The 26,500-nt window shown below is 40.2% G+C and overlaps 1 protein-coding gene across 3 annotated transcripts in view; it reads left to right on the top strand.

Annotated features, from left to right (window-relative positions):
• Window positions 1-26,500, top strand: part of Imp (IGF-II mRNA-binding protein) — a 549,054-nt gene that overhangs the window by 106,296 nt on the left and 416,258 nt on the right. For 2 of the 3 annotated variants that reach the window (XM_053788033.2, XM_053788032.2), the window contains exon 2: window positions 5,220-5,289. In XM_053788033.2, the coding sequence (XP_053644008.1) occupies window positions 5,220-5,289 (70 nt within the window). Of the gene's footprint in view, window positions 1-5,219; window positions 5,290-26,500 lie in introns of those variants that run through there. The other variant, XM_053788034.2, reaches the window with a different exon arrangement.

Raw genomic sequence — 26,500 nt, 5'->3', positions numbered from 1 at the left:
AAGAGGCTTTCAACACTGCCTGGCAAAAACGCTCTAAGGTAAAAGCTTTGTAATTCTCTCGATCTTCCTGCCAACATGACAAAATTGCTTTACAACTTCCTTGATGACCTAAGGTGTGTATGAAGTTCAGAAACTGCTTCTTTGACTACTTTGCCCTTCACGCAGGAGTTCTACAAGGCTCTGTGCTCTCTCCTACTCTGCATATTCTACACAAACAACATACCATACATACAACTACTATCACCACATATGCAGATATGCAACTCACAGTTCACGAAAACAGATTCCTTGAACAGAGAACACAACACGGTCGACAGGCTTGGCGCATACCTGGAGGTTATTCCGGGGGTCAACGCCCCCGCGGCCCGGTCCATGACCAGGCCTCCCGATGGACCAGGGCCTGATCAACTAGGCTGTTACTGCTGGCCACACGCAGTCCAACGTACGAGCCATAGCCCGGCTGATCCGGCACTGACTTTAGGTATCTGTCCAGCTCTCTCTCGAAGGCAGCCAGGGGTTTATTGGCAATTCCCCTAATGCTTGATGAGAGGCTGTTGAACAGTCTTGGGCCCCGGACACTTATGGTGTTTTCCCTTAGTGTACCAATGGCGCCCCTACTTTTTATTGGGGGTATTTTGCATCGCCTGCACAGTCTTTTACTTTCGTAGGGAGTGATTTCTGTGTGCAGATTTGGAACCATTCCTTCCAAGATTTTCCAAGTGTAGATTATGATATATCTCTCCCTCCTGCGTTCCAACGAGTACAAGTCAAGTGCTTCCAAGCGTTCCCAGTAGTTAAGGTGCTTGACAGAACTTATACGTGCAGTAAAGGATCTCTGTACACTCTAGATCTGCGATTTCACCATCCTATCATTTTCTTTGCACGTGCGATCGTGGCACTGTTGTGATCCTTGAAAGTGAGATCCTCAGACATTACTACTCCCAGGTCCCTTACATTATTTTTCCGCTCTATTGTATGACCAGAGTCTGTAGTATACTCTGTTCTAGTTATTATCTTCTCCAGTTTTCCATAATGGAGTAGTTGAAATTTGTCCTCAATGAACATCATATTGTTTACCGTTGCCCACTGGAAAACTTTGTTTATATCTTCTTGGAGGTTAACCGCGTCCTCAGCAGATGACAGCCTCATGCAGATCCTAGTATCATCCGCAAAGGATGATACGGTGCTGTGATGTATATCTCTGTCTATGTCTGATATGAGGATGAGGAATAAGATGGGGGCGAGTACTGTGCCGTGTGGAACAGAGCTCTTCACTATGGCAGCCTCCGATTTAACTCTGTTGACCACTACTCTTTGTGTACGATTGGTTAGGGAGTTGAAGATCCATCTCCCCACTTTTCCAGTTATTCCTTTAGCACGTATTTTATGGGCTATTACGCCATGATCGCATTTGTCAAATGCTTTTGCAAAGTCTGTGTATATTACATCTGCATTCTGATTTTCTTCCAGTGCATCCAAGGCCATATCATAGTGATCCAGTAGTTGTGAGAGGCAGGAGCGACCTGCCCTGAACCCATGTTGCCTTGGATTGTGCAGATTTTGGGTATCCAGGTGATTTGCAATCCTGCTTCTTAGCACTCTTTCAAAGATTTTTATGATGTGGGACGTCAGAGCTATTGGTCTATAGTTCTTAGCTAATGCTTTACTGCCACCTTTATGGAGTTCGGGCTATATCCGTCGTTTTAAGTGACTGGAATTTCACCCATGTCCAAGCTCCTCCTCCATAGTGGAAGCTCCAGTGCCATATTAAAACCAAGGCAGTGTCAAATATAACGAGATCTCCCTGCACCTTTCGAACTCAGAACCACTATTTCATGAACTCCTACTTCATGCACATCCACTACCGCAGTACTTGGGGACCAACATTGACTGCGAGTTATGAATGTACACACTACGCCGAGAGAGGTATTGCGAGCACTGCTTTTAACCGCCTTTACAAATTGAAAGGTGCATAACACACCTCCATAAAATTCCACCTCTGTACTGCCCGTATTAGGTCTCTCATCAGTCATCACAAACTTGCTCCCTCGCTGACTGTCAAGACCTGAAACTAGCGAATCCCGAGTCGGGCGTTGTTTTGGGTACTGGACGTGAATTGTTAGAACTGCCAAAAGTCACTCACCGTCAGGACGAGCACACCAGCTCTAGGACAGGGGAGCTTACTACGACGTTTCGTAGTAAGCTCCCCTCTCCTATGTGCGGGTTGTGTGTGTATTACACCAGCTCTAAACACCTTGTGAAAAACACTTAGCGGTAGACATACTGCTCGACAGACTCGAGACGTATCATGAGGCCTGGTCTCAGACCGGGCCGCGGGGGCGTTGACCCCCGAAACCCTCTCCAGGTATAGGTATACTCCTGCCTTACCTACTTCGACGACACTATTGGGCGACCTCACAACCCTCTAAATATCTTCGAAGGTCTTTAGTCCTGCTTCTATCCCTCAGTCTTCCTGCCCTTTGCTGGGTGGACCTTTCAAGACATCCTGTTTTCATTTGCCAATTCCATCTTGGCTTTATTATACACCATTTCCCCATCCTTGCCACACTGATGTCATAACCATAGACGTACGTACGTGTGGTGGGGGGGAGGGGGTTGTGGCTCTATGGGGGTAGGTGTGACGTGACGAAGAGCGTTTTATCAACAGCTGTAGCCCACTGGTGAGAGTCCTGCCTCTCATCATCAACGTCCGGGGATCGAATCCCCGGACGGAAAAGAAAAAAAAGTGAGGAAGAGCCTTGCTTACTGTCGTCTTGGTGACCACTACGTCCATCCGACGCTGCCCTCCCGAGCCGTACCAGTCATGAACTGCTGAGAGAAGCACATAGCTGATGCTGCATAACGACATCTTTGCTGCTGGATCTAGCCCTGGCTCTCTCTCTTTTCTATATAGCGCTTCCTCTCCCTCCACTGTTCTATCCACACTTCTCACTCGCCTTTCGTGGGTCCTTGCCTGAGGGTTAGTTTAGTCTAGGGAATAAAATAACATTCTTGATGCAGATATGACGTGCAGCTAACCCACAAAACATCGATTGTCTTTAAAACTAACAAGTTGAGTGTGTGCTTTTTTATTATGGAACGAAATCCTAAAACTGCCAAGGGCTTCCGGTGAGCAGTGGCCCGGTCTCGGACCATGGCTCCCAAGTTGGAAAATAAATATTACTCTGACTAAGAATTATTTAAAAAATGCAGGAAACTAAATATAAGAGTATGCTGATTGTAAGTAAACTTTTTGAAAAATTAACATGTCGTTTTGCAAACTAAGTTGCTAAAGAACTAATTACTGTACATTTAATATATCTACATTGTGTATGTGTGATTTCTTGGATTGCACTGCAAAACTTTTTTTTTTTTTTGTTGAAGGTAATCCGGATGTTTCAAGAACTGCATCTTTAATGCGTAGATTCTTTAAAATTGGATGTCTCGTGGCGCAGTTGGCACAACATTCAGCTCGCATACTGAGTGTTTGTGGTTCGATCTCCGGCTCGGGTGGAAACGTTGAGCATGTTTCCTTACACCTTCCCCTGGTCACCTAGCAGTAAGTAGGTACCTGGGTGTTAATCGATCATTGTGGGTCGTATACCTTAGATAGGGTTGGGGCGTTGAAACCTGCAAATTTGATGAGGAAGCGTGTTCTCCACATACCCGTCTCCTGTATAATGTATATATATATATATATAATATATATATATATATATATATATATATATATATATATATATATATATATATATATATATTTTATATATATATATATATATATATATATATATATTTTATATATATATATATATATATATATATATATATATATATTTATATATATATATATATATATATATATATATATATATATATATATATATATATATATATTATTTGCAGTTTGTGCGAGTCCATTTCCTAGAGGACTAATTTGTGTATAGGACTTGCAGGATGTGAGGATTTTGGCAAGTCATCTTTGTGACTGTTGGTGTGTAGGAGAAAGTGGTGGTGGGGGGGGGGTGAGCGAAGTGTCCTCACAACGGAAGTGACATACCCAGCCAACTGCTGTCATTACCTCCTGGGAATTACTGTACTTGTTTTCGTCAACCCTATTATAGCCCGGGCATTATCCTGGTTGGTAATTTGAGGTTGTTTTGTATAAGATGACGGTTGTGTGAGGCTTGTTTACCTTGAAGGCGTGTAATATTATGGTAACCCAGGTGTGAATAGCCGCGGGAAATTGGTGCTAAGGGAGCCTTATCCTTCACACTAGGCTTACACGCACACACGTGTGCTCTCCTGCACCTCCCCCCTCCCCCCAGACCTCTTTGTATATGTCGTTATTTTGAGGTAAGCAATCATTTGCTTGATATGTGGCAACTGTCAACCGTGATACTTAATAAGGTGGAAGATTGGTCATTATCATCTAGTTACAGACCAATCAGTCGGACCTCAATCCTCAGGTGCTATATAATCTTTGTGGGTTTGTTTCCCTCTAAATATAATAAAAAAATTGTACCCGTATCATACAAAGCGAAATAAAATATGCATCAAACCATGTCTTGGAGAACATGCCAGTTTAGGTTCTTCCAGTATAATTATTAATAGTGTTTATATGTCCCTTTTGTTCTGGTTTGGGTAGGTTGGGTTTTGTTTACTTGTTAAGGAATAGTGTTACTGTGTATTCCTAAATTTCTGCCCGTATTCCAGTCAGTTAATCAGTTATGGGGAAATAACTAGCGGCAGTAACTGTAAATGTAAATTACAGTACTTCGTGTTTAACAATGACTTCACGAAAGTTGTTTACGCTGAACTAATGAACTTTAATTCTTAGTTAAAACGGTAGACAGTTTCGTGAGGTTACCGTGCTATAATACATCTTTGAGTTTAGCAAAGCATTTTAATTTTGAAAAAAGAGGCAGGTGATGTTTAAGATGATCTGAAACTGATTATCACATGATAAACCGTGGATTAGTCTAAACGAGGTAAAATTGTAATAGGATTAATGTTGAACCTAACGAGTGTGTTAACCCAGCCTTAGTGCTTAATATTAGACCTGACTTTTGTGTTAAGCCAACCTTAGTGTTGGATCTAAATAGTGTGTTAATCCAGCCTAAGTGCTTAGTGTTGAATCTGACTAGTGTGCTAATCTAGCCTTAGTGAGTGTTTCATATGGGACCTGACGTACGTGCTAATCCAGCCTTGTCTTGCAGGCTACAGCTTGATGGGCCATAGCATTGTGGTGGAGCCATCCGTCGCTGGTGGGGGAGCCAAGAGAGCAGTGTAAGTACTCTTGTGATTTTTGCTAGGTGTCCCTGATGTTGCTTGGTGTCCCTAATATTGCTTGGTGTCCATGGTGTTGCTTGGTGTCCATGGTGTTGCTTGACGTTCCTGATGTTGCTTGGTGTCCATGGTGTTGTTTGGTGTCCATGGTGTTGCTTGGTGTCCATGATGTTGCTTGGTGTCCATGGTGTTGCTTGACGTTCCTGATGTTGCTTGACGTTCCTGATGTTGCTTGGTGTCCATGGTGTTCCTTGGTTTCCATGGTGTTGCTTGGTGTCCATGGTGTTGCTTGGTGTCCATGATGTTGCTTGGCATTCCTGATGTTGCTTGGTGTCCATGGTGTTGCTTGGTGTCCATGGTGTTGCTTGGCGTTCCTGATGTTGCTTGGTGTCCATGGTGTTGCTTGGTGTCCATGATGTTGCTTGGTGTCCATGGTGTTGCTTGGTGTCCATGGTGTTGCTTGGTGTCCATGGTGTTGCTTGGTGTCCATGGTGTTGCTTGGTGTCCATGATGTTGCTTGGCATTCCTGATGTTGCTTGGTGTCCATGGTGTTGCTTGGCGTTCCTGATGTTGCTTGGTGTCCATGGTGTTGCTTGGTGTCCATGATGTTGCTTGGTGTCCATGGTGTTGCTTGGTGTCCATGGTGTTGCTTGGTGTCCATGGTGTTGCTTGGTGTCCATGGTGTTGCTTGGTGTCCATGGTGTTGCTTGGTGTCCATGGTGTTGGTTGGTGTCCATGGTGTTGCTTGGTGTCCCTGATGTTGCTTGGTGTCCATGATGTTGCTTGGTGTCTATGATGTTGCTTGATGTCCATGGTGTTGCTTGGTGTCCATGGTGTTGTTGGGTGTCCCTGATGTTGCTTGGTGTCCATGATGTTGTTTGGTGTCCATGATGTTGTTTGGTGTCCATGGTGTTGCTTGGTGTTCCTGATGTTGCCTGGTGTTCCTGACGTTGATTGGTGCACCTAGTGTTCCTAGTGTTGCCTGTTGTTGCATGGTGTTACTGGTGCTCTTGACGTTGCCTGGTGTCCCCCCCTGATGTTCCCTGGTACGCCGGGTGTTCCTGGTACTGCCTGATGCCCTTGGTGTTGCCTGCTGTTGGTTCGCCAAAGTGTTCTAACTCAGTCTACCCTCGTGCAACCCATGGTCACCTGCCAGGCGTAACATGGGACCCTCGAGCAACCCATGGTCACCTGCCAGGCGAAACATGGGGCACTCCTTCATTAGAGTTACAGTAATATTAGTTAAATATATTTAAATGACATACTGTATTGTTGATTGTGTCGTGAGTTTCTGGAAAGACAACCAGGAGTAAGTGACGGTGTCACTGTTTCCTTATTTGTCATCATCCTTGGAAGGTGTAGCAAATGTGTTCAAGATATAAATTACGGTGTAAAATAAAAATGTTTCTAAACAACTAGGATTTGTGGGAGTGTTACCCTCGAAGATGGGTGGTACAAGGCAGCTTCATTAATTGTCAACTTGTTCACGAACAGCACGTCAGTTATCACTTGTATTGTAATGCCTTGATTACTGCTCGATGTTAATCTCTACAAAAGTTAAATTTCTTATTCTAGGTTAGGTTATTCAGGGGCGTCCAAGTGTCTTCAGTTGTGATTCACATGACCCGAAATCAGTACTTGTGATTTTTTTTATGGAAAACCGTAAAGTATAACCTTTTATTTGTTAAATCCTTTTAGCTGCAAGAATAAAAGAAAGCTTATTCAATTTACCTATATGAAATGAAAAGTAGTGCACATTCTTTAGTTATTTAGGTAAAAAATATATATAAATCTAAGTTGAGCTAGCGAGACAGTAGTAGTAGTGCGAGTTGTGTTCTACCCACATTTCTCATGCTGAACGTTTAGGTTAACGTAAAATGAACGTGTTCATGTGTGGGTACCTGATAAAAATTATATAAATACCATGCGACTTGCATGTGACATAACGCGATGTATATCCTTTTGTTATGCAGCCCATTCTCACAAGAGGGATACATGTCCAGAATGCACTGTGCATTTTTCTTGGCTGCTACCTTACCAGACGTATCATGGCCATTTTGCTTGTTTGGGTTTAAATGTACGCTTTATATTTTTACCAAGTATTTGATAAAGCTTCGTATAGGTTAACCAGTTTAATATTAATGAAGGTCTCATTTTCTGTGTTTTTAACCACTGGTCAGCTACGCAATACTTTACTAAGTTAAACCTATGAAAAGAATAAATCACCAGTAAAGAAATAAATAAACGTTTACTTGGAGATAATTCCTTGGGTCAACGCCCCCGTGGCCCAGTCCATGACCAGGCAACACTTTCGCAAGACGATGGCTGAGCATAACCAGGGAGGGGGTCCTTGACGCAGTGGGGGCTCTTGAACAGATTGCCTACCATTCCAGCCAAGTACTGTACGACCCCTATGGGTTTAGCACTTTCCCCCTGAATATAATAACCAGGAAACGCTCAAATCAGTACGTGTTTGCGTCGTAGTTCGATAAATGTAATTATGTTCAGTTTACTACATTAATTTTCGTATGAGGCTGCCAGCATTATTTTCTCAACGCTTCCTTCAACAGTACAACTACTAATTAGTTTTAAATAAGTTTAGGATGCACGATCCTCTTAAGGACCTATAGTATTTAACTACCAAAAGTAGAATTAAAAAGGCGAAGACACGTTTGGCAACAGGGTGACTTGAGGTAACGTTTAAATCTGCACGAATATCACTGGTGCAAGAATGGGTTGTATTCCAACTGTATTATTTAGTCATAGTGAGAGTCTACACTTGACAGTGTAGAGGATTAAAGAACCCTCGAAAGTTGTTGTAGTTGTATCACACCTCTTTAGGGAAAATGTTCTTTGATGCCCAAGAGGGACTCTTGAACCAAGGAATTGGCTCTGTCTTCCTATTCCTTGGATCAGATTTGATTGCCTCTCCTTTCCAGGCGCTGTGACTCCTGCTTTATAGCACCAGATAAGCCTTGCCAGGGGATCGGCTGTGGAAATAGGAAAATTCTCGAAACCCATCAAAGGTATATTAGAGATAATTCCTACCTATAATAATAATAATAATAATAATAATAATAATAATAATAATAATAATAATAATAATCGTATATCGTAGACAAATCACTTGCCCTTGATGTAGACATCATCTATCTAGGAAGGTACTATCTTGTCATACGGGTGTGAAACGCAAGCCTCACGAACACTGTAATTTTGCATTCCAGAATAGTAGAGCGGGTGGCGCGTATCTGATCAGTCAGGCTGTGGTGCCTACGATGAGTTGCGTGACTGACGAAACTTATCAGCCATAAGACCTACCCTGAGACCGGGCCCTGGGGATGATGATGCCCCCGGAAAAAAAAAACACTAAGGGGAGTACTGGTCATCAACCTGTCTCACCTGAACACAAGTACAGTAATGTAACTCAGCACTGCCTGAAGGAAACTGAACTAACTAATGAACCTTTATGGAAGTACATACTTGAATCTTCATCGTCCTACACGAGTCTCATAGCTCAGACTGACATAGTTTATTAATATATGTAAAACATCAGTCGTGGGATATAGAATATTACCCTAAAACATAGCAGGCTTTGTTCCTACGATGTAACTCATGTTTTCAAATAACCCACACTTGGGAGAGCAGACATTAGACGACGTTTCGGTCCCTCCTTAATCGTTATAAAGTATTATTATGATCTAGGACGATCTGAAACGTCGTGTGAAGTCTAGTCTCCTTTATGGGTCATTTTGGAAAGTGTTCCAGCTACAGTATTGCGACCTTAATTTATCGTGGCTATTATATTTATTATACGTAGTAGGTAGGGTAGCCTCACACGCTGATGTTCACCTCCCCCAGTGTAACTATCGTATAGAATATATTAGCACACTCCGGGTGTTCCCACACTCATATAGCATAAGAGTACGTAGTTGCCCCACTGTACGTATCTGCAGTTTAAAAACCCACCCACTCCACCTGCGTCTCGCATGTACATAAAAAAAACGTTGGAATACTTGCAGTGTGGTCAAACAGGTACTGCAGTGGCGCGCGCTTGCGCACAGACAGCACGCGCGCGTGTGTGGACACACCCAACACACGTGCACCCAAATTGGCAATGCTTGTACACCGTGTCGAGTAATTTTATTCGATGTTACGGTGGTTGAGCTAAGTGCGGCAAGGTATGTATTAGCGCGCCACCTACTGTCATTACCCACTGCCACGTGCTTTAATAAATATTTGCAGAGTGGGAAGGTAATATAGCCGCTTAATTAGATAAGCATGGCGAGGCTTCAGGTAACATTTGAGCAGACCAGCAATTTAATATTTATACCTTCCGTGTCTTGGGGTGGTGTATGAACACTTGGCAAGGTGTCCAGGGAATCCCTGGGAAGGAGTGACTACTTTCACTGTTTTTTTTTAAGAGCACTACTGCGAAAGTTAGTGCTAAAATGAAAGTAAAAAAGCAAGGGTACCATGGGCACAATTAGAGAGGACAGCGTTAACCCCTCACGTCCAGCAGACTTTAACCTATTAGCAGATATAAATAGTGAGGGAACTCGTGTAGAAATCTTCAGTAGGAAACTGGATAAGCTTCTGCAGGAGTACCGGATCAGGCAGGTTGTGGTGGCTTTGTAGGTCTGAATGCTGTGGATGAATCAACAGCTTGGATGAGCATGGAGCCAGTCTGACTTCGGCCTTCGCGATGAGTCTTTCCGCTGACTGCGTGGTTCCTTCACTTCTCCATTACTTTACAGTTTTCGCCCTCTCTTTCCCCCTCCTCCGTGAGATGAACCTAGACAAGGCCTCCCAGTTGCTGACCTGATCGACCAAGGAGTTGATGCCAGTCGCATGTGGTCCAACATATGCACCACAGCCTTGCTGATCAGCAGTTCCTTGAGGAACTGATCAAGTTCCGTCTTAAAGACAGCCAGAAGTTTGTTGGCAATTTTCCTTGCACACGAAGGGAGGGTGTTGAAAAGTCGGTAGAAATTTCGAAGAGGAAACCAAATGCTAAATCAAACAGTTTGTGATGAATATGTGGGCCAGCAAGCCGCCAGCATCGACAGCCTGGTCGACCAGGCTGTTGTTGCCAGATAAGCCTGGCCCAAGACTGGCCTTTGAGATTGTAAAAGAAACTAAACTAACCCAATATTGTATTAAAGGTGCTGAGCGCTCTCTCTGTACTCGTCTTCCCCCTATTGACTTTATTTTGCACAGTCTTCTTAGTCTCTTGCTTTCATATGGAGTGTTTGTTGCTGTATGCAGGTCTGAGACTATTCTTCAGAATCTTCTAGGTATAACTTATATACTTTCATTTATTTTCCAAGGAATACAGTTCAAGGAACTTCAGGTGTTCAGTATTACTGATATTTAACGAAGTCTACATGAGCATGAAGGTTCTACATTTTGTAGCTCTGCAGTCTCTCCTGCCTTGAACAGAGGCATTAGTATAGAGCAGCATTCCAACTTTTAAGAAAACGAGAAACTTGAGTCAGCACTGGCTCTTCATTTCTTGTTTTGAATATTCTAGTTATCCAGTCTGTCATTTTCCTTGTACTAGCGAAAGCAAAATTGTTGATACTTATGAGAGCCTCTGACGTCACTCACATTTATTGAACTACTACTACTGTTGAATGATTGGAGTTAGTCTTTTCCAACATTTCAGTCTTTTTTTTAATTCTTCCATAGTGGAGCAAACTAAATGTATCCTCAATAAACATCATGTTGCATGTGCGAGAGAGAGAGAGAGAGACAGACAGACAGACAGACTGACTGACTGACTGACTGGAGTGCGGCGAATACTGTGCCTTGAGAAATAGAACTTTTTAACGGTGGCAGCCTCCTACTTTATTCTCATTGTTTACTATTACACATTGGGATCTGTTTATCAAGAGGTTAAATATCCATCTGCCCACTTTTTCAGGTATTCCTTTTTCATGCGTTTTGGGTATTATGACACCATGGTTGCACTTGTCCAATTCTTGCAAAATCAATGTACGGTGAATCTGCATTTAGTGTGTCTTCCAGTGCATCCAAGACTGGTCTAGCAATTGTGAAAGGCATGGACGACTTGCTTTAAGCTCATTCTGCCATGTTTTGTGCAATTGTGATTTTTGCAATCTTCCTGCATAGGTTTTTCTGATGGCAAGGATAAATATTAACGTACAGTTATAATCTTTCCAGCAGTTCAGATGCATGGGGATACCACTTTCTGAGGAACTGTTATCCGTGCTGCCAGACTGCAGTTATATTTACGCTAAGTTAACTTGTCTAGACGAGGCTAGAATAACAGATACTAAATTTTTGGAAAGGTTTAGGTCGAGCAAAACTTGGCTACTGTAACTGTAATGCGTGTTAAAACGCTCGTCATATTCAGTGGTCCAGAGAATGATGAATACTGTTTATAATAACCTTTAGACGTTTTATCATCTTTGAAATATCATATCAGAAGGATAAGATTAAGACTCGCGATATTGCCAGCTTTTATAAATATTCTTGATATGAACGGCGGTGACTGTATGTCCAGATAAGGAAACATCAGTCTTAACATAAGTGAAGACTGCCCTATCTCTTAGTGTTTAACACCAGTACTGCTGGTGCTCCGACACCATTACTTCTAGAACCCTAACACCTGTATCAAGCTCCTAATTCGTCTTTTGGACAAGTTCCTTGTGGAAGTTCAGTTGCAGTAGATGCAGGCGTGTGGTGTTAACCGGTTCTGATAAATTCCATACTAGATGTGGGTTTAACAAATGTTTACCAATGTTCTTACTTTAACATTCTTTTATCGTATTTGGGATACAGCCGTTGGGTTAGGAATAATACTGTTGTCATGTTACTCTCTCTACTGTCTGCTTCCATTACCCATTTATTCAGCGTTTTATTAAATTCATCTAAGGCCTCCTGTATCTTTGTGTTTTCTTCAATTTGTACTCTCATTTTGGCATCATATACAATGATATGTAGGCGTAATATACACTAGGAGCATTATTAATTATTATTATTAGAGTACTCCTGGGGAAGCACTAAATCTATAGGGTTCATAACGCGCCTCCCGAAGGGGAGGGTAGTTCCAATATTTTTTGATACAGAGCTCTTCTCAACATAAGGGACACTAGGAACAAAATTTGACCGAATACTGATCCTCGTTACCTACATGTATCCTCACGCTTCATTCCTTATAGCTAGTGTTTTTGGTTGTTCAAGTATTCCCCATGTTAATAACTATTACCATGCCTTGCTTTTCCAGTTTACTAAGTAGCGTTCAGTGTGCTATAGGATGATCTCTTGCGGTCAAGGAACACTTAGTCCATCCATCTTCTCGTACCTTTCTGACGAAACTTGGTCTTCTCATGTATCTCTGAAGAAGCATGAATCATCTTTCATTTTTGAATCCATGCTGGTGATCTGTGAAGAATATTGTGCTTTGTAGATGTTCAACAAGTATTTTTTTTTTTTTTTTTCAAATAATTTACACATTACACTTGATAAGGACTCTGGTCTATAGTTAATGGCTTTCTGTCACCCTTCTTGAATAATAACTATATTACCTCTCTTATCGTTTAGTTGTTTGGCATTTTATTCGTCACTGGTGATTTGTTAAAAGATGAGTGACTTCCACAGTATTTCATCTCTTAATGTTGGTAGTGATATTTCATCGTGTTATGATGCCTTTGCCGTATTAAGTGATAAAAGGAGGAACACTCAGAGCTCAATACAGGGATTCATTGTTTATATATGAGTGGCAACGACCAATGAAAGAGGGAAGAAGGATAAACAAAGTGGAACTATTAAAAACTGAACTGAATAAAGCTGGAACGTAATCCTTTGTAGTCATTTTCTTGTGTGTCAGTTAAGTATCTTTAGTTTTCCTCGCCTTAGCTAGATCCATTGTAAATTGTTTGTCAGCTTCCCTCTTTACTCTAAAATAATCATTTTCCTTTCGACCGCTTCCATTATTCACAGTCGTCAGATTTTATCTGCATTCTCTTGCTTTTGTGCCATTTTTTCTTGGTTTGATTGTTGAATTGTGGGTCCTCCCAGTACGCTCTAAACTATGTATTCTCCCTGTGTCTTAATATATTCCCCCAGTATCATCTATTCTCCCAGCACATTTTACTCTATTCTCCCGTTACATAGTAATCTATTACATCTAGTGCAAATTTAACATATTGAATAAAGACTTGACACACCGTGTTGGCAGAAGTACCAGGATAGTTACCACAGCCATGTTTACCATCAGATAATATGGCCAAAGTTACACCAGTGTGAGTGGTGATTGTGAGTGGGGCTTGCCTGTTGTAGGCCAGTAGGCCTAAAGTGATGCTCCTTTATATAACAATAATGTACGTTGTATAAGAGACGTGCAGTATTAGGTCATTTTATTAAGAAAACGAGTGTTTTCCTACTTATGTTCCTAATATGAGATTAAAGCTACCAGGGAATCAAAGACCATCCTAAGGGGTTCTTTCAGGTATATAGGAATAAGATTAGAAAAAAGGTAGGCCCACTGGCCCACTGAAATGTAACTCGGGTTAGCTTGCCATTATTTCCTCTGTTTTTATACAAGAAGATTCAAACGAAATCCCAGAAGTCAATAATAATATTGGTCAGGACGAAAATAAACTATGCAGTATCAAAGTGACTAGTGTCATGGTCTGCAAACAACTTAGATTGAAGTCAAATAAGTCACCGGGCCCTTTTGAGCTGTTTTCAAGGGTTCCAAAGGAATACGAGAAGCTAAAAGTGGAAGATAGGTCCTTAGCTTCAAATTATAGACCAGTCATCTTAACCTCAGTTGGGGAAAGTTAATGGAATTGGTAATTGCTGATTAGTGAACCTCAGCAAGGTATTCGAGGCGGTAGACTAATATAAAGAAAGTTCCAAAAAGGAGAATGATAGGCAGCAGAGTTGGCATTAATGGGGACCTATTACAAGTGGTGTGTAATAGGGGTCAGTGTTGGGACACTTGTTCATAATCTATATAAACAACATTGATGAGGGAATAAGTAGCGACATAAGTTTACCGATGACACTAATTATAGGCCATCAAATAATTTCTAATGTAGACAGTAGACGGCTAGAAGATTACCTGGATAGATAGATGATGTGGTCGGAGAAGTGACAGATGTAGTTTAATGAAGACAAGTGTATAGTTCTGACCCTAGGAAAAGCTAATATATATGACGCTTATAAGCTAAACAGTGTGGGTCTTAGAGCGAATGTGAAAAAGATAAAAGTCTGTAAGTGTTTGCAATAAAGCTAATGAAATTTTTGGCTTCGTATTAAGAAGTATAAAGAATAGAAGTCCTAATGTTGTTTTAACTTTATGTATTCTTGGTTAGACCCCATTGAAATTATTCTGCTTAGTTCTGATCTCGATATTACAAGATTGACATAAATGCGCTCGAAAATATACAGAAAAGATTGACAAAGTTGGAGAAATGTGATTAAATTGTAGAAATTGAAAACCTTTAATAAATGAAGGGATATAAATAGCATGCTTAAAAATATTTAGCCAAGACAGGAAGGACTCATAACGATGGAGTCAGGTTGTAGGAATTTACATTTAGGAAGGATGATTGGGAAGTACTGATTTGGTAAGAGTTGAAAATGAGTAAGACACTCCCAGGCAACATTGAGTTGCAAAAAATTTGAGGTACTGTAGCTTTAAATATAGTCTAAATTGGATGGGTACATCAGTGGGTGTGGGTGGATGGGTTCGACCTGTCCAGCATTATTCCTCAGTTCATATGTTCTTATGCAGAATTATTTAGCCTTGGATGCTTCGTTGATTGCTTGGCTTTTATCTGGGCTTAATTACTTAGTTAAGACTGACTTATTATTTTGGCTTAATTGCTTCGTTGCTAGGCTGGTTTTATTTTTTTTTTGCATTAGAATGATGAATAGAAAAAATTTGATGAATGTTAAATTGTACATTATGTTTAGAATCTAAAATTTTTTTTTATTTAAATTTTGAGGCATGTGTAACTATCATAAAAAATCAAATAGCAGACCACTGTTGATGTGATGTATCATTTTTATATGACTTCTATAAAATATATAAAAAGGAAAAAGTTGGCATTGCTGTATTCTGAGGAATATAATGATTCTGAATTATCTACTAATGTAATGTAATACATATATATATATATATATATATATATATATATATATATATATATATATCGTGCCAAATAAGTAAAACTTGCGATTTTGGCTTAAATAGCAACGCTCTTTTTGCCGAATAAGGCAAGCGATAATTTGTGTATGCAATAATTTTGTAAAAATCATTCTGAACGTAACGAAAAAATGTATTTCATTGTGTTTATTATTAAATTATTGCAAACTTGTCAAAAATATATTTAGTTGGATTAGACTAAATTAAATTGCACTTGTTATAATAAGGTTCTTTTGGTACAAAATTATTAATTTTTACATTAACATAAATTAATATATATATATATATATATATATATATATATATATATATATATATATATATATATATATATATATATATATATATATATATATATATATTTTAAACGTGTAAAAGAAAATTTTAGAAAGGACTTAATTTTAAAAGAGTTCTTGCTAATTGACCGGTTTTACCTATTTGGCACGACATATATATATATATATATATATATATATATATATATATATATATATATATATATATATATATATATATATATATATATATATACATATATTATTGTAACCACTAACAAGTGGTATTGATCAATAACAACACTGTGCTACCCAAGGATTCGAACCTGTGTTGTACCAGTACAACATGGGTTCGAATCCTTGGCTAGCGCAGTGTTGTTATTGATCAATACCACTCGTTCGTGGTTACAATAATATATAAATGCTGCTCGTGAGGCTAGTACACCAAACAGGGATGAGAATGAAATTAGCTTAGAAGTTCCCACACCTCCGTATGCCCTCGGATGGCGGCCCAACAGCTAGCTGTGTGCTGGCTGTGCCATTCTTGTAGGGTTGGGTGGTTCTGTGGTTTAAAGTGTCATGTGGTTCTCGCTTACCATGAGGCAGGCCAGTACAACATGGGTTCGAATCCTTGGCTAGCGCAGTGTTGTTAACGATATATATATATATATATATATATATATATATATATATATATATATATATATATATATATATATATATATATATATATATATATATATATATGTGTCGTGCCGAATAGGCAGAACTTGCGATCTTGGCTTAAATAGCAACGCTCATCTTGCCATATAGGACAAGTGAAAATTTGTGTATGCAATAATTTCGCCATAATCATTCTGAACCTAACAAAAAAAATATACTTGATTGTGTTTGTTTAGTACTAAATTATTGTAAACGTTTTTAAAATATATTTAGTTGGGTTAGGCTAAAATAAATTGCTTTTCTTATAATAAGGTTAGGTAAGTTTTCTAAGATTCTTTTGGTGCAAAATTAAAAATTTTTACATTAATATTAATGAAAAAAAAATATCTTTAAACGTATAAGAGATAATTTCAGAAATGACTTAATTTTAAATGAGTTCTTGCTAATTGACCAGTTTTACATATTCGGCACGACATATATATATATATATATATATATATATATATATATATATATATATATATATATATATATATATATATATATATATATATATATATATATATATTATATATATTTATCTCCATTCATCCACCTCTTGCATAGGATGTGTTAACCTGAGAAATGGCAGTTCCCAAGTGATGATAACTCCAGCTATGCTGGTAGTAAACCTTTTGAAGTTACCATAGCTAATGAACCGATACTGGAATACTTGACCATATCTGAAGTCTCCCAGCTCAGGCTGATCGATTTCAACACTTTGCATGAACCCCCATTCAACGAGATGGTATATGCAAGAAAGCATTGCTAGAGCTTTCGTTCTCAATGTGTAATTATCATAGAAGAGGGTTGCAGCACACTGCTGATGTATCCAGTTTTGTTAACTAATTAAAAACAAATTTTTCATCACGTCTTTGGACGATACATTCATCTTTGAAATAATTAGAAAGATGTATTATAAGACTAAATTCTTTAGAGGCTTGTGTAAATAGGTAGCCAGGGCCATGAAACTTAAGATGCCAAGCTAAACACTCCGGCAGAAGAGAAGTAGCATTTGTCTGTGCGGGCCCAAATATTAGGCCTAACTTACTCGTGCCATCTTGATCCTCATTATTTCTTGCGTGTTTTGTAATACGTTTGGAAAGCTGGTACTTGCGATGAATTGCCACTTGTGACTGTGCGTTGCCACGAGCTATGTTCTTATATAATGTTTTGAGGGATGAAAGATTAAAGGATGGTGTGTTGTGTGAGGGGGAAGTGTTTGGCACCTCCTGAGTGATGGTAGGGGAAGACTGTTGCTCCTACAGTTACACAAGAAAATGATTTTCTGTGTAAAATGGTATAATTTTCTTCAGGAAGAATTCTGCAGTTTTATGGAATAGGAGTAAGTGCAAGCTTATATTATTATGTAAGTGATACAAATTTGATGGCAATAAAGAGATAAATAAGAGGTGGCAACACGTGTTGTTTCCCAGGCAGTGCGGCGTGTGGTGTTGCCACTACCACCCGCCGCCACCGCCACACTGCTGCCGCTGCTGCTGCCGCCGGTGCTGCTGTCGCCGCCGCCACCCTTTCTTCTTCTTCTTCTTCTTCTTCTTCTTCTTCTTCTTCTTCTTCTTCTTCTTCTTCTTCTTCTTCTTCTTCTTCTTCTTCTTCTTCTTCTTCTTCTTCTTCTTCTTCTTCTTCTTCTTCTTCTTCTTCTTCTTCTTCTTCTTCTTCTTCTTCTTCTTCTTCTTCTTCTTCTTCTTCTTCTTCTTCTTCTTCTTCTTCTTCTTCTTCTTCTTCTTCTTCTTCTTCTTCTTCTTCTTCTTCTTCTTCTTCTTCTTCCAGGGCATATGTCTCTTGAAGTGGGTGTTAGTCCTATGATGACCTGTTTAGTGAATTACCCTGGTGTAGTAGTGCCCGCGCTAGCCCTCCACACCACTTAAAAAAAAAAAAAGAAGTCAAGACCTCACATTGTGGCCTACTTATCAACATCTCAGTATTAAAGTAGTACACGCTGGTGCTAAGACAATACAGGCATCGACCAGTCAGCTCTGATATACGTCAAAATTGTTATATACCGCCCAAGTTCGTGAGATCCGTAATGGCTGACACATTCTTCATAGTCCACGAAACTGACTTACTGGTCAAGAGGTAATTGGTTCTGTATGACCCTTAGAGGTTTACCGCACATTTCCCAGTTTTGTGTAAAATAATGTGAAGTTTATTCCTGTTAAGTTCCGTTAAATAAATGAGTACGTTTCTGAACGGCTTGAGTACTTAATGACTGATGACATACGGCCAGAATAGCACCCACGACTTTTATTTTGTGTAAGGACAGATTTGTGGATATTTCAGATTAGTATAAAAAAAAAGTCCAGGAATCATTGGAATCCGTGCAGTACCTGGAGAATACCTCTTCTAATCAGCTTCAAATTCTCCAAACAGCATTAGCCTGGTCGATCAGGCTAGCACCAGACAAGCCTGGCCCATGGCCGGCCTCGGGGAGCAGTAAAACTTTCGAAACTCATCAAAGGTATAAGGTGTGGTTTCCAGAAAGGTAGGTCCGCGTTATTGGTCTGCATACGTCCCAATTTGCTACTTTCATTAAATGGTGATATTGATTTCCATTCAGTAGCTAAAGAATCTCTTCTGATCGGCTTCAGCATATAAAGGCTGATGCATTCTGTATGGGGGAAGACACCCTATAAGTTTACATTGTAGATGCAAATTTAAAATTTTACAGAAATTGTTAAAAAATCGTATTTGGATTAACATAATTTAATGCAGAATACTTTTTCTGATAGGCTTTAAAGTTTCGATATATTATGGGCTTTATTAAAAGAAAGTTTGGCATTCACTTTGAGCTGTATAAATTTTAATTTGCCAATTTTATTAAATAAATTTATTTCCAAGTTAATGACTAAGGAATACTTTTGATCAGCTTCAAACACTTAAGCGCTGGTGTATCGTAATTGTGAGTATTATGGTATTGAGTTTGGGTTTTGTAGATGCCAGTTTGCCGATTTTAGATAAAAATTATATGAAACTAGACGTTCTTTGTGTTTTTAATCTTCACGAGTTTTGCGAGTCCTTACACGCTATATTTTGGCGCGAGTTTATGCTAGGGCCGCTCTATAGGATATGTGTAGTTTGCTTAGATTTTTTTCCCCCCGATGACAGCAGATGTGATGTGAACTTGTTAGTTGTGTTGGTTCAGGGATGTCTGTTGTCACTGCAGTTGATTGCGGGGATCATCGTCCTAGTTCTCCTCTAGTCTCTGACGGGTGAAAGTACCGTGTTGTTCATGTTTAAACATTTCCTGGTTTATTGGGCCGATCTTATAGCTTTATAGTTCTTGTCTTTCACTAAGTGAGGGTAATGCAATGCATAACTCCCACTTAATGGCGCAGTGACCGAAATGCATGTGGTGTTCACTTTTTTCATGGACACATACACTTTCCTAGTTATTCATTGGACACACACACACTTTCCTAGTCATTCATTCAAAAGCGCCTCTCCTCAAAGAATTAGTAAAAGGAATTATTTTCTTGAGCTCCTTATAAGGGCGTTACTTCCTGGAGCTTTTGACATAATACCTGTCACATCCCTCAGGTTGAGACCCCTCAACATCTAACAAACACCCGGGTGAACAGGGTGATGAAGGGTGACAGGTGTTTAGGAAACTTGGCTGTATTTGAGTATTTTAATAAAGTATAGCATACACTTTATATCGGAATGATTGTATATAACAGTTTGAGATAACATATACAGTAGTGAACATTAAGGAACACATTTTTGGCTATAATATGTTGAAATGTAATGGTGATAGTGAGAACTTAAGTATGAATGCTAATTTGATTGATAAATAGGTTGCGTCTGACTTTCTTTGGATGAGACCTTCATCTGTCGCCTAACGCAGATGACCAGGGGTGATGCGGGGCAGCAGGGGTAAAGAAACATGGCTATACGTCTAGTCATACCCAAACATTACTTTGGTAATTTGCTGCTCTTCAATAACCTGTTCTAAACCCTTCATGTTTTGGACTATATAGCCATGACCCCTTGTGTTTTGCAAGCTGTTTGGCTCGGCAATTTGTGATATTAGTCATGGGTACGTTTCTCCATGATAGGTAAGGTTAGTATTAACGGTTTATATATTTTAAGAGCTTATTAGTCCATCCTTACCCAGTCTTCTTCCTTTCCCATCTTACCAAAGCTCTGATAATTCAACCTCAAGCTCAAATCTTTCTGGTTGGTTCAGATAAACTGCTCTGCCGTATCAGCAGTTTCCCTATACTCTTATCCGTTAATGCACCCTGGAATCATTCCCCCCCCCCCCGCGGCCCTCTCCCAGATCAGCCCTCGTAAATTGTATATGAAATATTACAGGATTAAGAAACAATAGTAAACTCCATGGAAAGTAAAGTGTATGCTAAATGTAAGTCGAAGTGTTTAAGATTCTGCGTGTTTATGAAAAAAAAAAACAGCAATCTTGACTACCTGCAAAGTGTTTAACAGCCTTCAGTTTCACAAAAGTGAGGGGTTAGCACCTTCCTGTAAAGTTGCTGTCTACGAACGTGTGGGAGGAGGGGAAGAGTATTGAATATTACAAATATAATAGTAACCTTGGATAGTTTTCTTATCTGTTAACTTTTAGTTTTTAAAAATGCCCTGTTTTTCCTTAGATTACATTTGTAAGGATTTTTAACCCGTAGGGTTAGCCGCCCAGGATAACCCAATAAAGTGCGTCATCGGGGACAGTAATCTTATTTCCATTGGGGGGTTCTTTAGTTTTGTCCCGCATGATGTGACCCCACACCATTCAACTAACAATCAGGTACCTGTTTACTGCTAGGTGAACAGGGACAGCAGGTGTAGAGAAAGATGCCCAACGTTTCCACCCATGTCGGGGATTGAACCACGGACTGTTGGGGGGGGGGGCGAGAGGGTTGCCAACCGAGCCCAAGTTGTATACGTTAAGAGGCAGGGCACCAAGCCTCACGGGTACACTGGAAACTACTTTCCTGGTGTTTACATTGAGAAGCAGTGTACCAAGCGTCACGGGTACACTGGAAACTACTTTCCTGGTGTTTACATTGAGAAGCAGTGTACCAAGCGTCACGGGTACACTGGAAACTACTTTCCTGGTGTTTACATTGAGAAGCAGTGTACCAAGCCTCACGGGTACATGGGAAACTACTTTCCCGGTGTTTACATTGAGAAGCAGTGTACCAAGCCTCACGGGTACATGGGAAACTACTTTCCCGGTGTTTACATTGAGAAGCAGTGTACCAAGCCTCACGGGTACATGGGAAATTACTTTCCTGGTGTTTACATTGAGAAGCAGTGTACCAAGCCTCACGGGTACATGGGAAACTACTCTCCTGGTGTTTAACATTAAGAGGCAGTGTTCCAAGCCTAACGGGTACATGGGAATCTACCTGGTGTTTACGTTGAAAGTTGGGGGATTATGCCTTACTGGTACACAGGAAACTACCTTCCTGGGTATGGAAATATCTCCCCACCCTTTCCTTCCTCACTGCCTCCTTAATCGCTGCCTTTTCGTTTTTGTCTCGCGTTTTTATAACTACCTGGGTACCTGCGGGACCTCTGGGAAGTTTTAAAAGTTTCATTTTGCATTAACCGACTGAGGCTTTATTTTTTGCTGATGTGGTATATTTTGACTTTTTCTGCATCAGTTTTAATGTGTTTCCGTTGATGGATTTTACTTGAAAAGGTGGGGGAATAGTTTTTGTTTGTAACTCACCTAATTGTATTTGCTGAGGTCGAGACATGGCTCATGGCTCCGCCTCTGGACGCTTACTAAAATCAGGTTTTACTGGCCACTCTTTTGAAACCTTGTACGTTTATCTCGCCTGCCTCCGTTTTATGCATTCCACTTATTACTGAAAAAGTACTAACTAATGTCCCTATGATATACCTCTTCCTCTTGTCTGTGTCCCCTGATTTCCTCTCCTCGCATTCCCTCTCCACTATCCAGTCTAGCGTTGTAACTTTGAGTTACTTAAGTATACTCGTAGTCCATTCTCCTTTGTTCCGTAACCAATCACGTTGCAAACCTGAGCGCTTGCCTGCGCGTACTCGCTTATTTGTGATTACAGGCGTCGAGTCACAGCTAGTGGCTCGTGTGTGTGTGTGTGTGTGTGTGTGTGTGTGTGTGTGTGTGTGTGTGTGTGTGTGTGTGTGTGTGTGTGTGTGTGTGTGTGTGTGCGCGTGTGCGTGTGCGTGTGCGTGTGCGTGTGCGTGTGCGTGCGTGCTATGGGTATCAATATTGCCCTTTTTGTATGGTGCTGGTTCTCCACTTTTATTTTTTACTAAGCCTACCCTTGGGCACCCATTTCTTGGATGACCCCCTATTTTCTCCCCTCGTCACTTTCAACAACCCTCCTATTCTTGCTTTCCCTGACTCATTCAACTTTTTTATATCTCTTACCCTTCATTTTTTTGTGACTATTTTTTACAAAGTGTTCGGGTAATGGCCGGTATTACGGCGGCGCCCAAGCCTTTGTGAGATTTTTTTAAGGTCACCCTGTAATACTCCGGGCCATCCTGGGATAAAAAGGTCGTCCCGGAAGTGGTCTATGGCCAGGGTCGTTCTCGTGAAGGTAGTAGGGAAGGAGGGAGGGAGGGAGAATGATGGAGCTGGTGTGAACATTCGTGGGCTGCAGTCTTGCAAGGAAGGATGGGGGGGGGAGGAGGTAAGACTTGTTATATATACAACAGTTCATCACGAGCCTTTATTTTACACGCCGTGTTTTGCATAGATTTGAAATTTGTTAGCTTATAACTTGTATTTGTGGTTGCATGTTGCCCGTGACTAAAGTCATACGTGTCAATGATGGGTGCCAGTGTTCCTTGGTGTGCTTGAGGCCATGGCCACTTCTTTTTAATTAATTAAAAATTACGTAGGCACATCAACATGAGTTACATAGTTGGAATAATGGCTAGTCGTGTTTCCCCGTCCTATTCAATCCTGGAGGTGAGCCGAATGTTGTACTCAATATAGTATCAATGTTTTTGTTCGTGATTCGACCCCTCTTCCTCACGTCTACCACCCACCACTGTTTAGCAGTCTCCCTTGAATTTTCGAGACTTGAGCATGCATTAATTCAGTCTCACGGTACGGAAATAGGAAGAGTTCCATCCCTTCCCCTAGCCTTTTACTTCTCAACTGAGGCCGCCTTTATTTTTTTCCCTCGGTAGCCTTTTTCTGGATCACCTCAGTAGGCATCTGTATGACGATGATGATGAAGTGGAAGATTAAGGCAGGTCAGGGACTAGCAGGGCAGAGCAGGATCTAGTAGGGCAGAGCAGGATCTAGTAGGGCAGAGCAGGGACTAGCAGGGCAGGAGTGGTGGCCAACACAGGCATAACATAGTCAACATAATATTTATGGGTGGTGTTGTAGTGGTGGGTCGGGAGGGCTGGTCGGTACTGTCTGGTTTTTGTGGCACTTGGTCCAGGTTTTTGTGGAGAGCTTTCACGACCCCCCGGGTTCGACCTTCCCTTCCTTCTGTCTTCTTGCCCACTTGCTCGACCCTCTTCCTCCTTCACCTGTGCTGTAAGTGTAACTGGTTTCGGGGGAGGGGGGACTTTTATGCCCAGACTTCCCTGTTGACCGCCTGGTAGACCAGGCTCTTAATTCTAGCGGCCCTCAGAAACAGCCATCACCACTCTGCTAATCCTGCACTTGAAACAGGAAGCTGTCCCGCTTCTTAAAGCTAATACCCTTGTTCTGGCAACATTTTAGACAATTGCATCCATGGAATTCTTAATTCATGGTTGCAATTGTCAAATGGCTTTGCAAAATTAGTGTAGATCACATCAGCTTTTGATTTCCTTACAAGACTAATGCAATTTTTTCAGTGATTTAATAGATGTAATATGCTTTTGATACACCCTCCAGATAGACCCTTATCTTTGGGCAAGATCCTTCTGCTCTGAACCAGTGTTGACTTTAGTTGTAGAGTTCGTGTTTTTCCAGAAAGTAAGTAAATTGGTGTTTTAGAATCCTTTCTAAGTTTCTATGATGTGTAATGTTAGTGTAGGTTTTTGCTGTTGCTTCACTTGTGACGAAGGGCTAAGTCATCACATTTTTATGTTTCTGAGACTATGTGAATCTAAGTTCTACCAAAAAACATTGGCATAGAATACATACTTTGCATTACATTTTGATGGTGTACAATACTGACAAGCTTATGAATAAGACACACATGCAACATTTGGCTATCTTTATTGCCAAAATGTTTTGCCTGCACAAATGCAGTCAGATACAGGCAAATACAAAACTGAAGAGAGTAGTAGTAATGAAGTTAGTATACAGCAGTATTCTAGCCTGGAGAGAACAAGTGACTTGAAGAGTATCATCATTGGCTCAGCATCTCACGTATTAAAAGTTCTAGTTATCTAGCCTATCATTTTCCCTGTGGTAGTAATAACATTGTTGTGATCCTTGAATGTGAGATCTTTTGACATCTTTACTTCCAAGATTTGCATATGGAACAACTAAAATTTTCCTTCATTAAACATCATATTGTTGTCTGAGGCCCACTGAAAGACTTGATTTATATCATCAACGGATGTAACATTGCTATGGTTTATGTAATTGTCTGTGTTGGATATAGGAATGAGAAACAAGTGGGATAAGTACTGTTCCTTGAGGAACAGAAGCATTCTCTTCATTAGCAATGTATTTCATTGTTTACTACTACTACTAGAGATTCTCTTTCATAAGAAGTTAAATATACATCTGCCAATTTTCCCGGTTATTCCTTTTGTATGCATTTTGTGTGCTATTACATAATGGTCGCACCTGTGGAAGGCTTTTGCAAAAAAATGTCCACTACATTAGCATTTAGGTTGTCTTCCAGTGCATCCAAGGTCATAACGTAATGGTCTAGAAATTGTGAAAGGCAGGTACGATCTTTCTCTATGCCCATGCTGCAATGAATTGTTGGGATTTCAAATACTAATTGGCAATTTTGCATCTTAAGACCTATTTAAAGATTTTGATGTGTGAAATTAGTACTACCAATATAGTTTTTCACAATGGCATTACTACCACCTTTAAGTGGTGCAGTATCGGGGTGCTTATTGACTGTCAGATGACACCTGTGTCCAGGCTGCTTCTCTGTAGAATACAGAACGCCTGAGGTAGGGATTCTTGTTATTTTTTCTGAACATGGAGTTTGGCGAGTCTGGTCCTGCAGCAGAATGCAAGACATGTGTACGATGGCTTCTTCAAAGTCAACTGGGAAAAGGGCTGCATCAGAAATCATGGAGATGTTAGTTATGTTTTGTCTTGCATAAAAAACTCATGATCTACGATCTATAAACTGAATCATTCACTGAACACACATTGTGACTTCAGTATTTCACTAATTCCATATTATCATCAATGTATGTTCCATTTGCTTAAATGCCAAATATTTGATGTGGCTTTAGCTTTTGATTTTGCATAATAGTAATAGTTGAAATTCTTAATTTCATTTATGACATTTTTTCCCCTTTTTCTCTTCTTGACTCTATGTTGCAGTCAGTGTGTGCTTGATATTTTTCGTTTCCCCTAAGCATTTCCTTTCATATTTCAGAGAGTTTGCTGCTTTTTGGGATGATCTGTTGTTAGCCATCTTTTCCTGTAGAGGAAGTGCCTCTCTTTCTTATGTCATGCAACTGCTCTGTAATTTCTGCAACATTCAACAATTTCATGCAGTAGTGGAATGTGTCTGGTGCATACTTTGAGCACCAATGAGCTCATTCTTCCAAGGAACTGATTTAGATCTGCAGTGGTCATATCTTTCCAGTGTATCTCATTCAGGTCATATGTTTGGTCTCAGTTGAAGTTTATGTTGAAATTGATTTTGTTGAATTCATCCTCATATTTGAAAGTATTTCTCCATTTCAGGCTACTGTGCAAGTAGTTGTGAACCTCCATTAAGTTATACTCTTAGATTTCAGTTTTCCGGAACAAGTTCTTATTACTTATAAGGTCTGAAGCATAAAATGAAACTCTGATAGAGAAATGGAGAACATTGAGCACAAATTGACTGCGTCATATATAAAGTCCAGGAGAGACAGATGGAGCAGA

The sequence above is a fragment of the Cherax quadricarinatus genome, chromosome 46, assembly GCF_038502225.1.
Source record: "Cherax quadricarinatus isolate ZL_2023a chromosome 46, ASM3850222v1, whole genome shotgun sequence".
NCBI lineage: Eukaryota > Metazoa > Arthropoda > Malacostraca > Decapoda > Parastacidae > Cherax > Cherax quadricarinatus.
The sequence above is the reverse complement of the archived record's forward strand: the minus strand, read 5'-3'. Positions and strand labels throughout refer to the sequence as shown.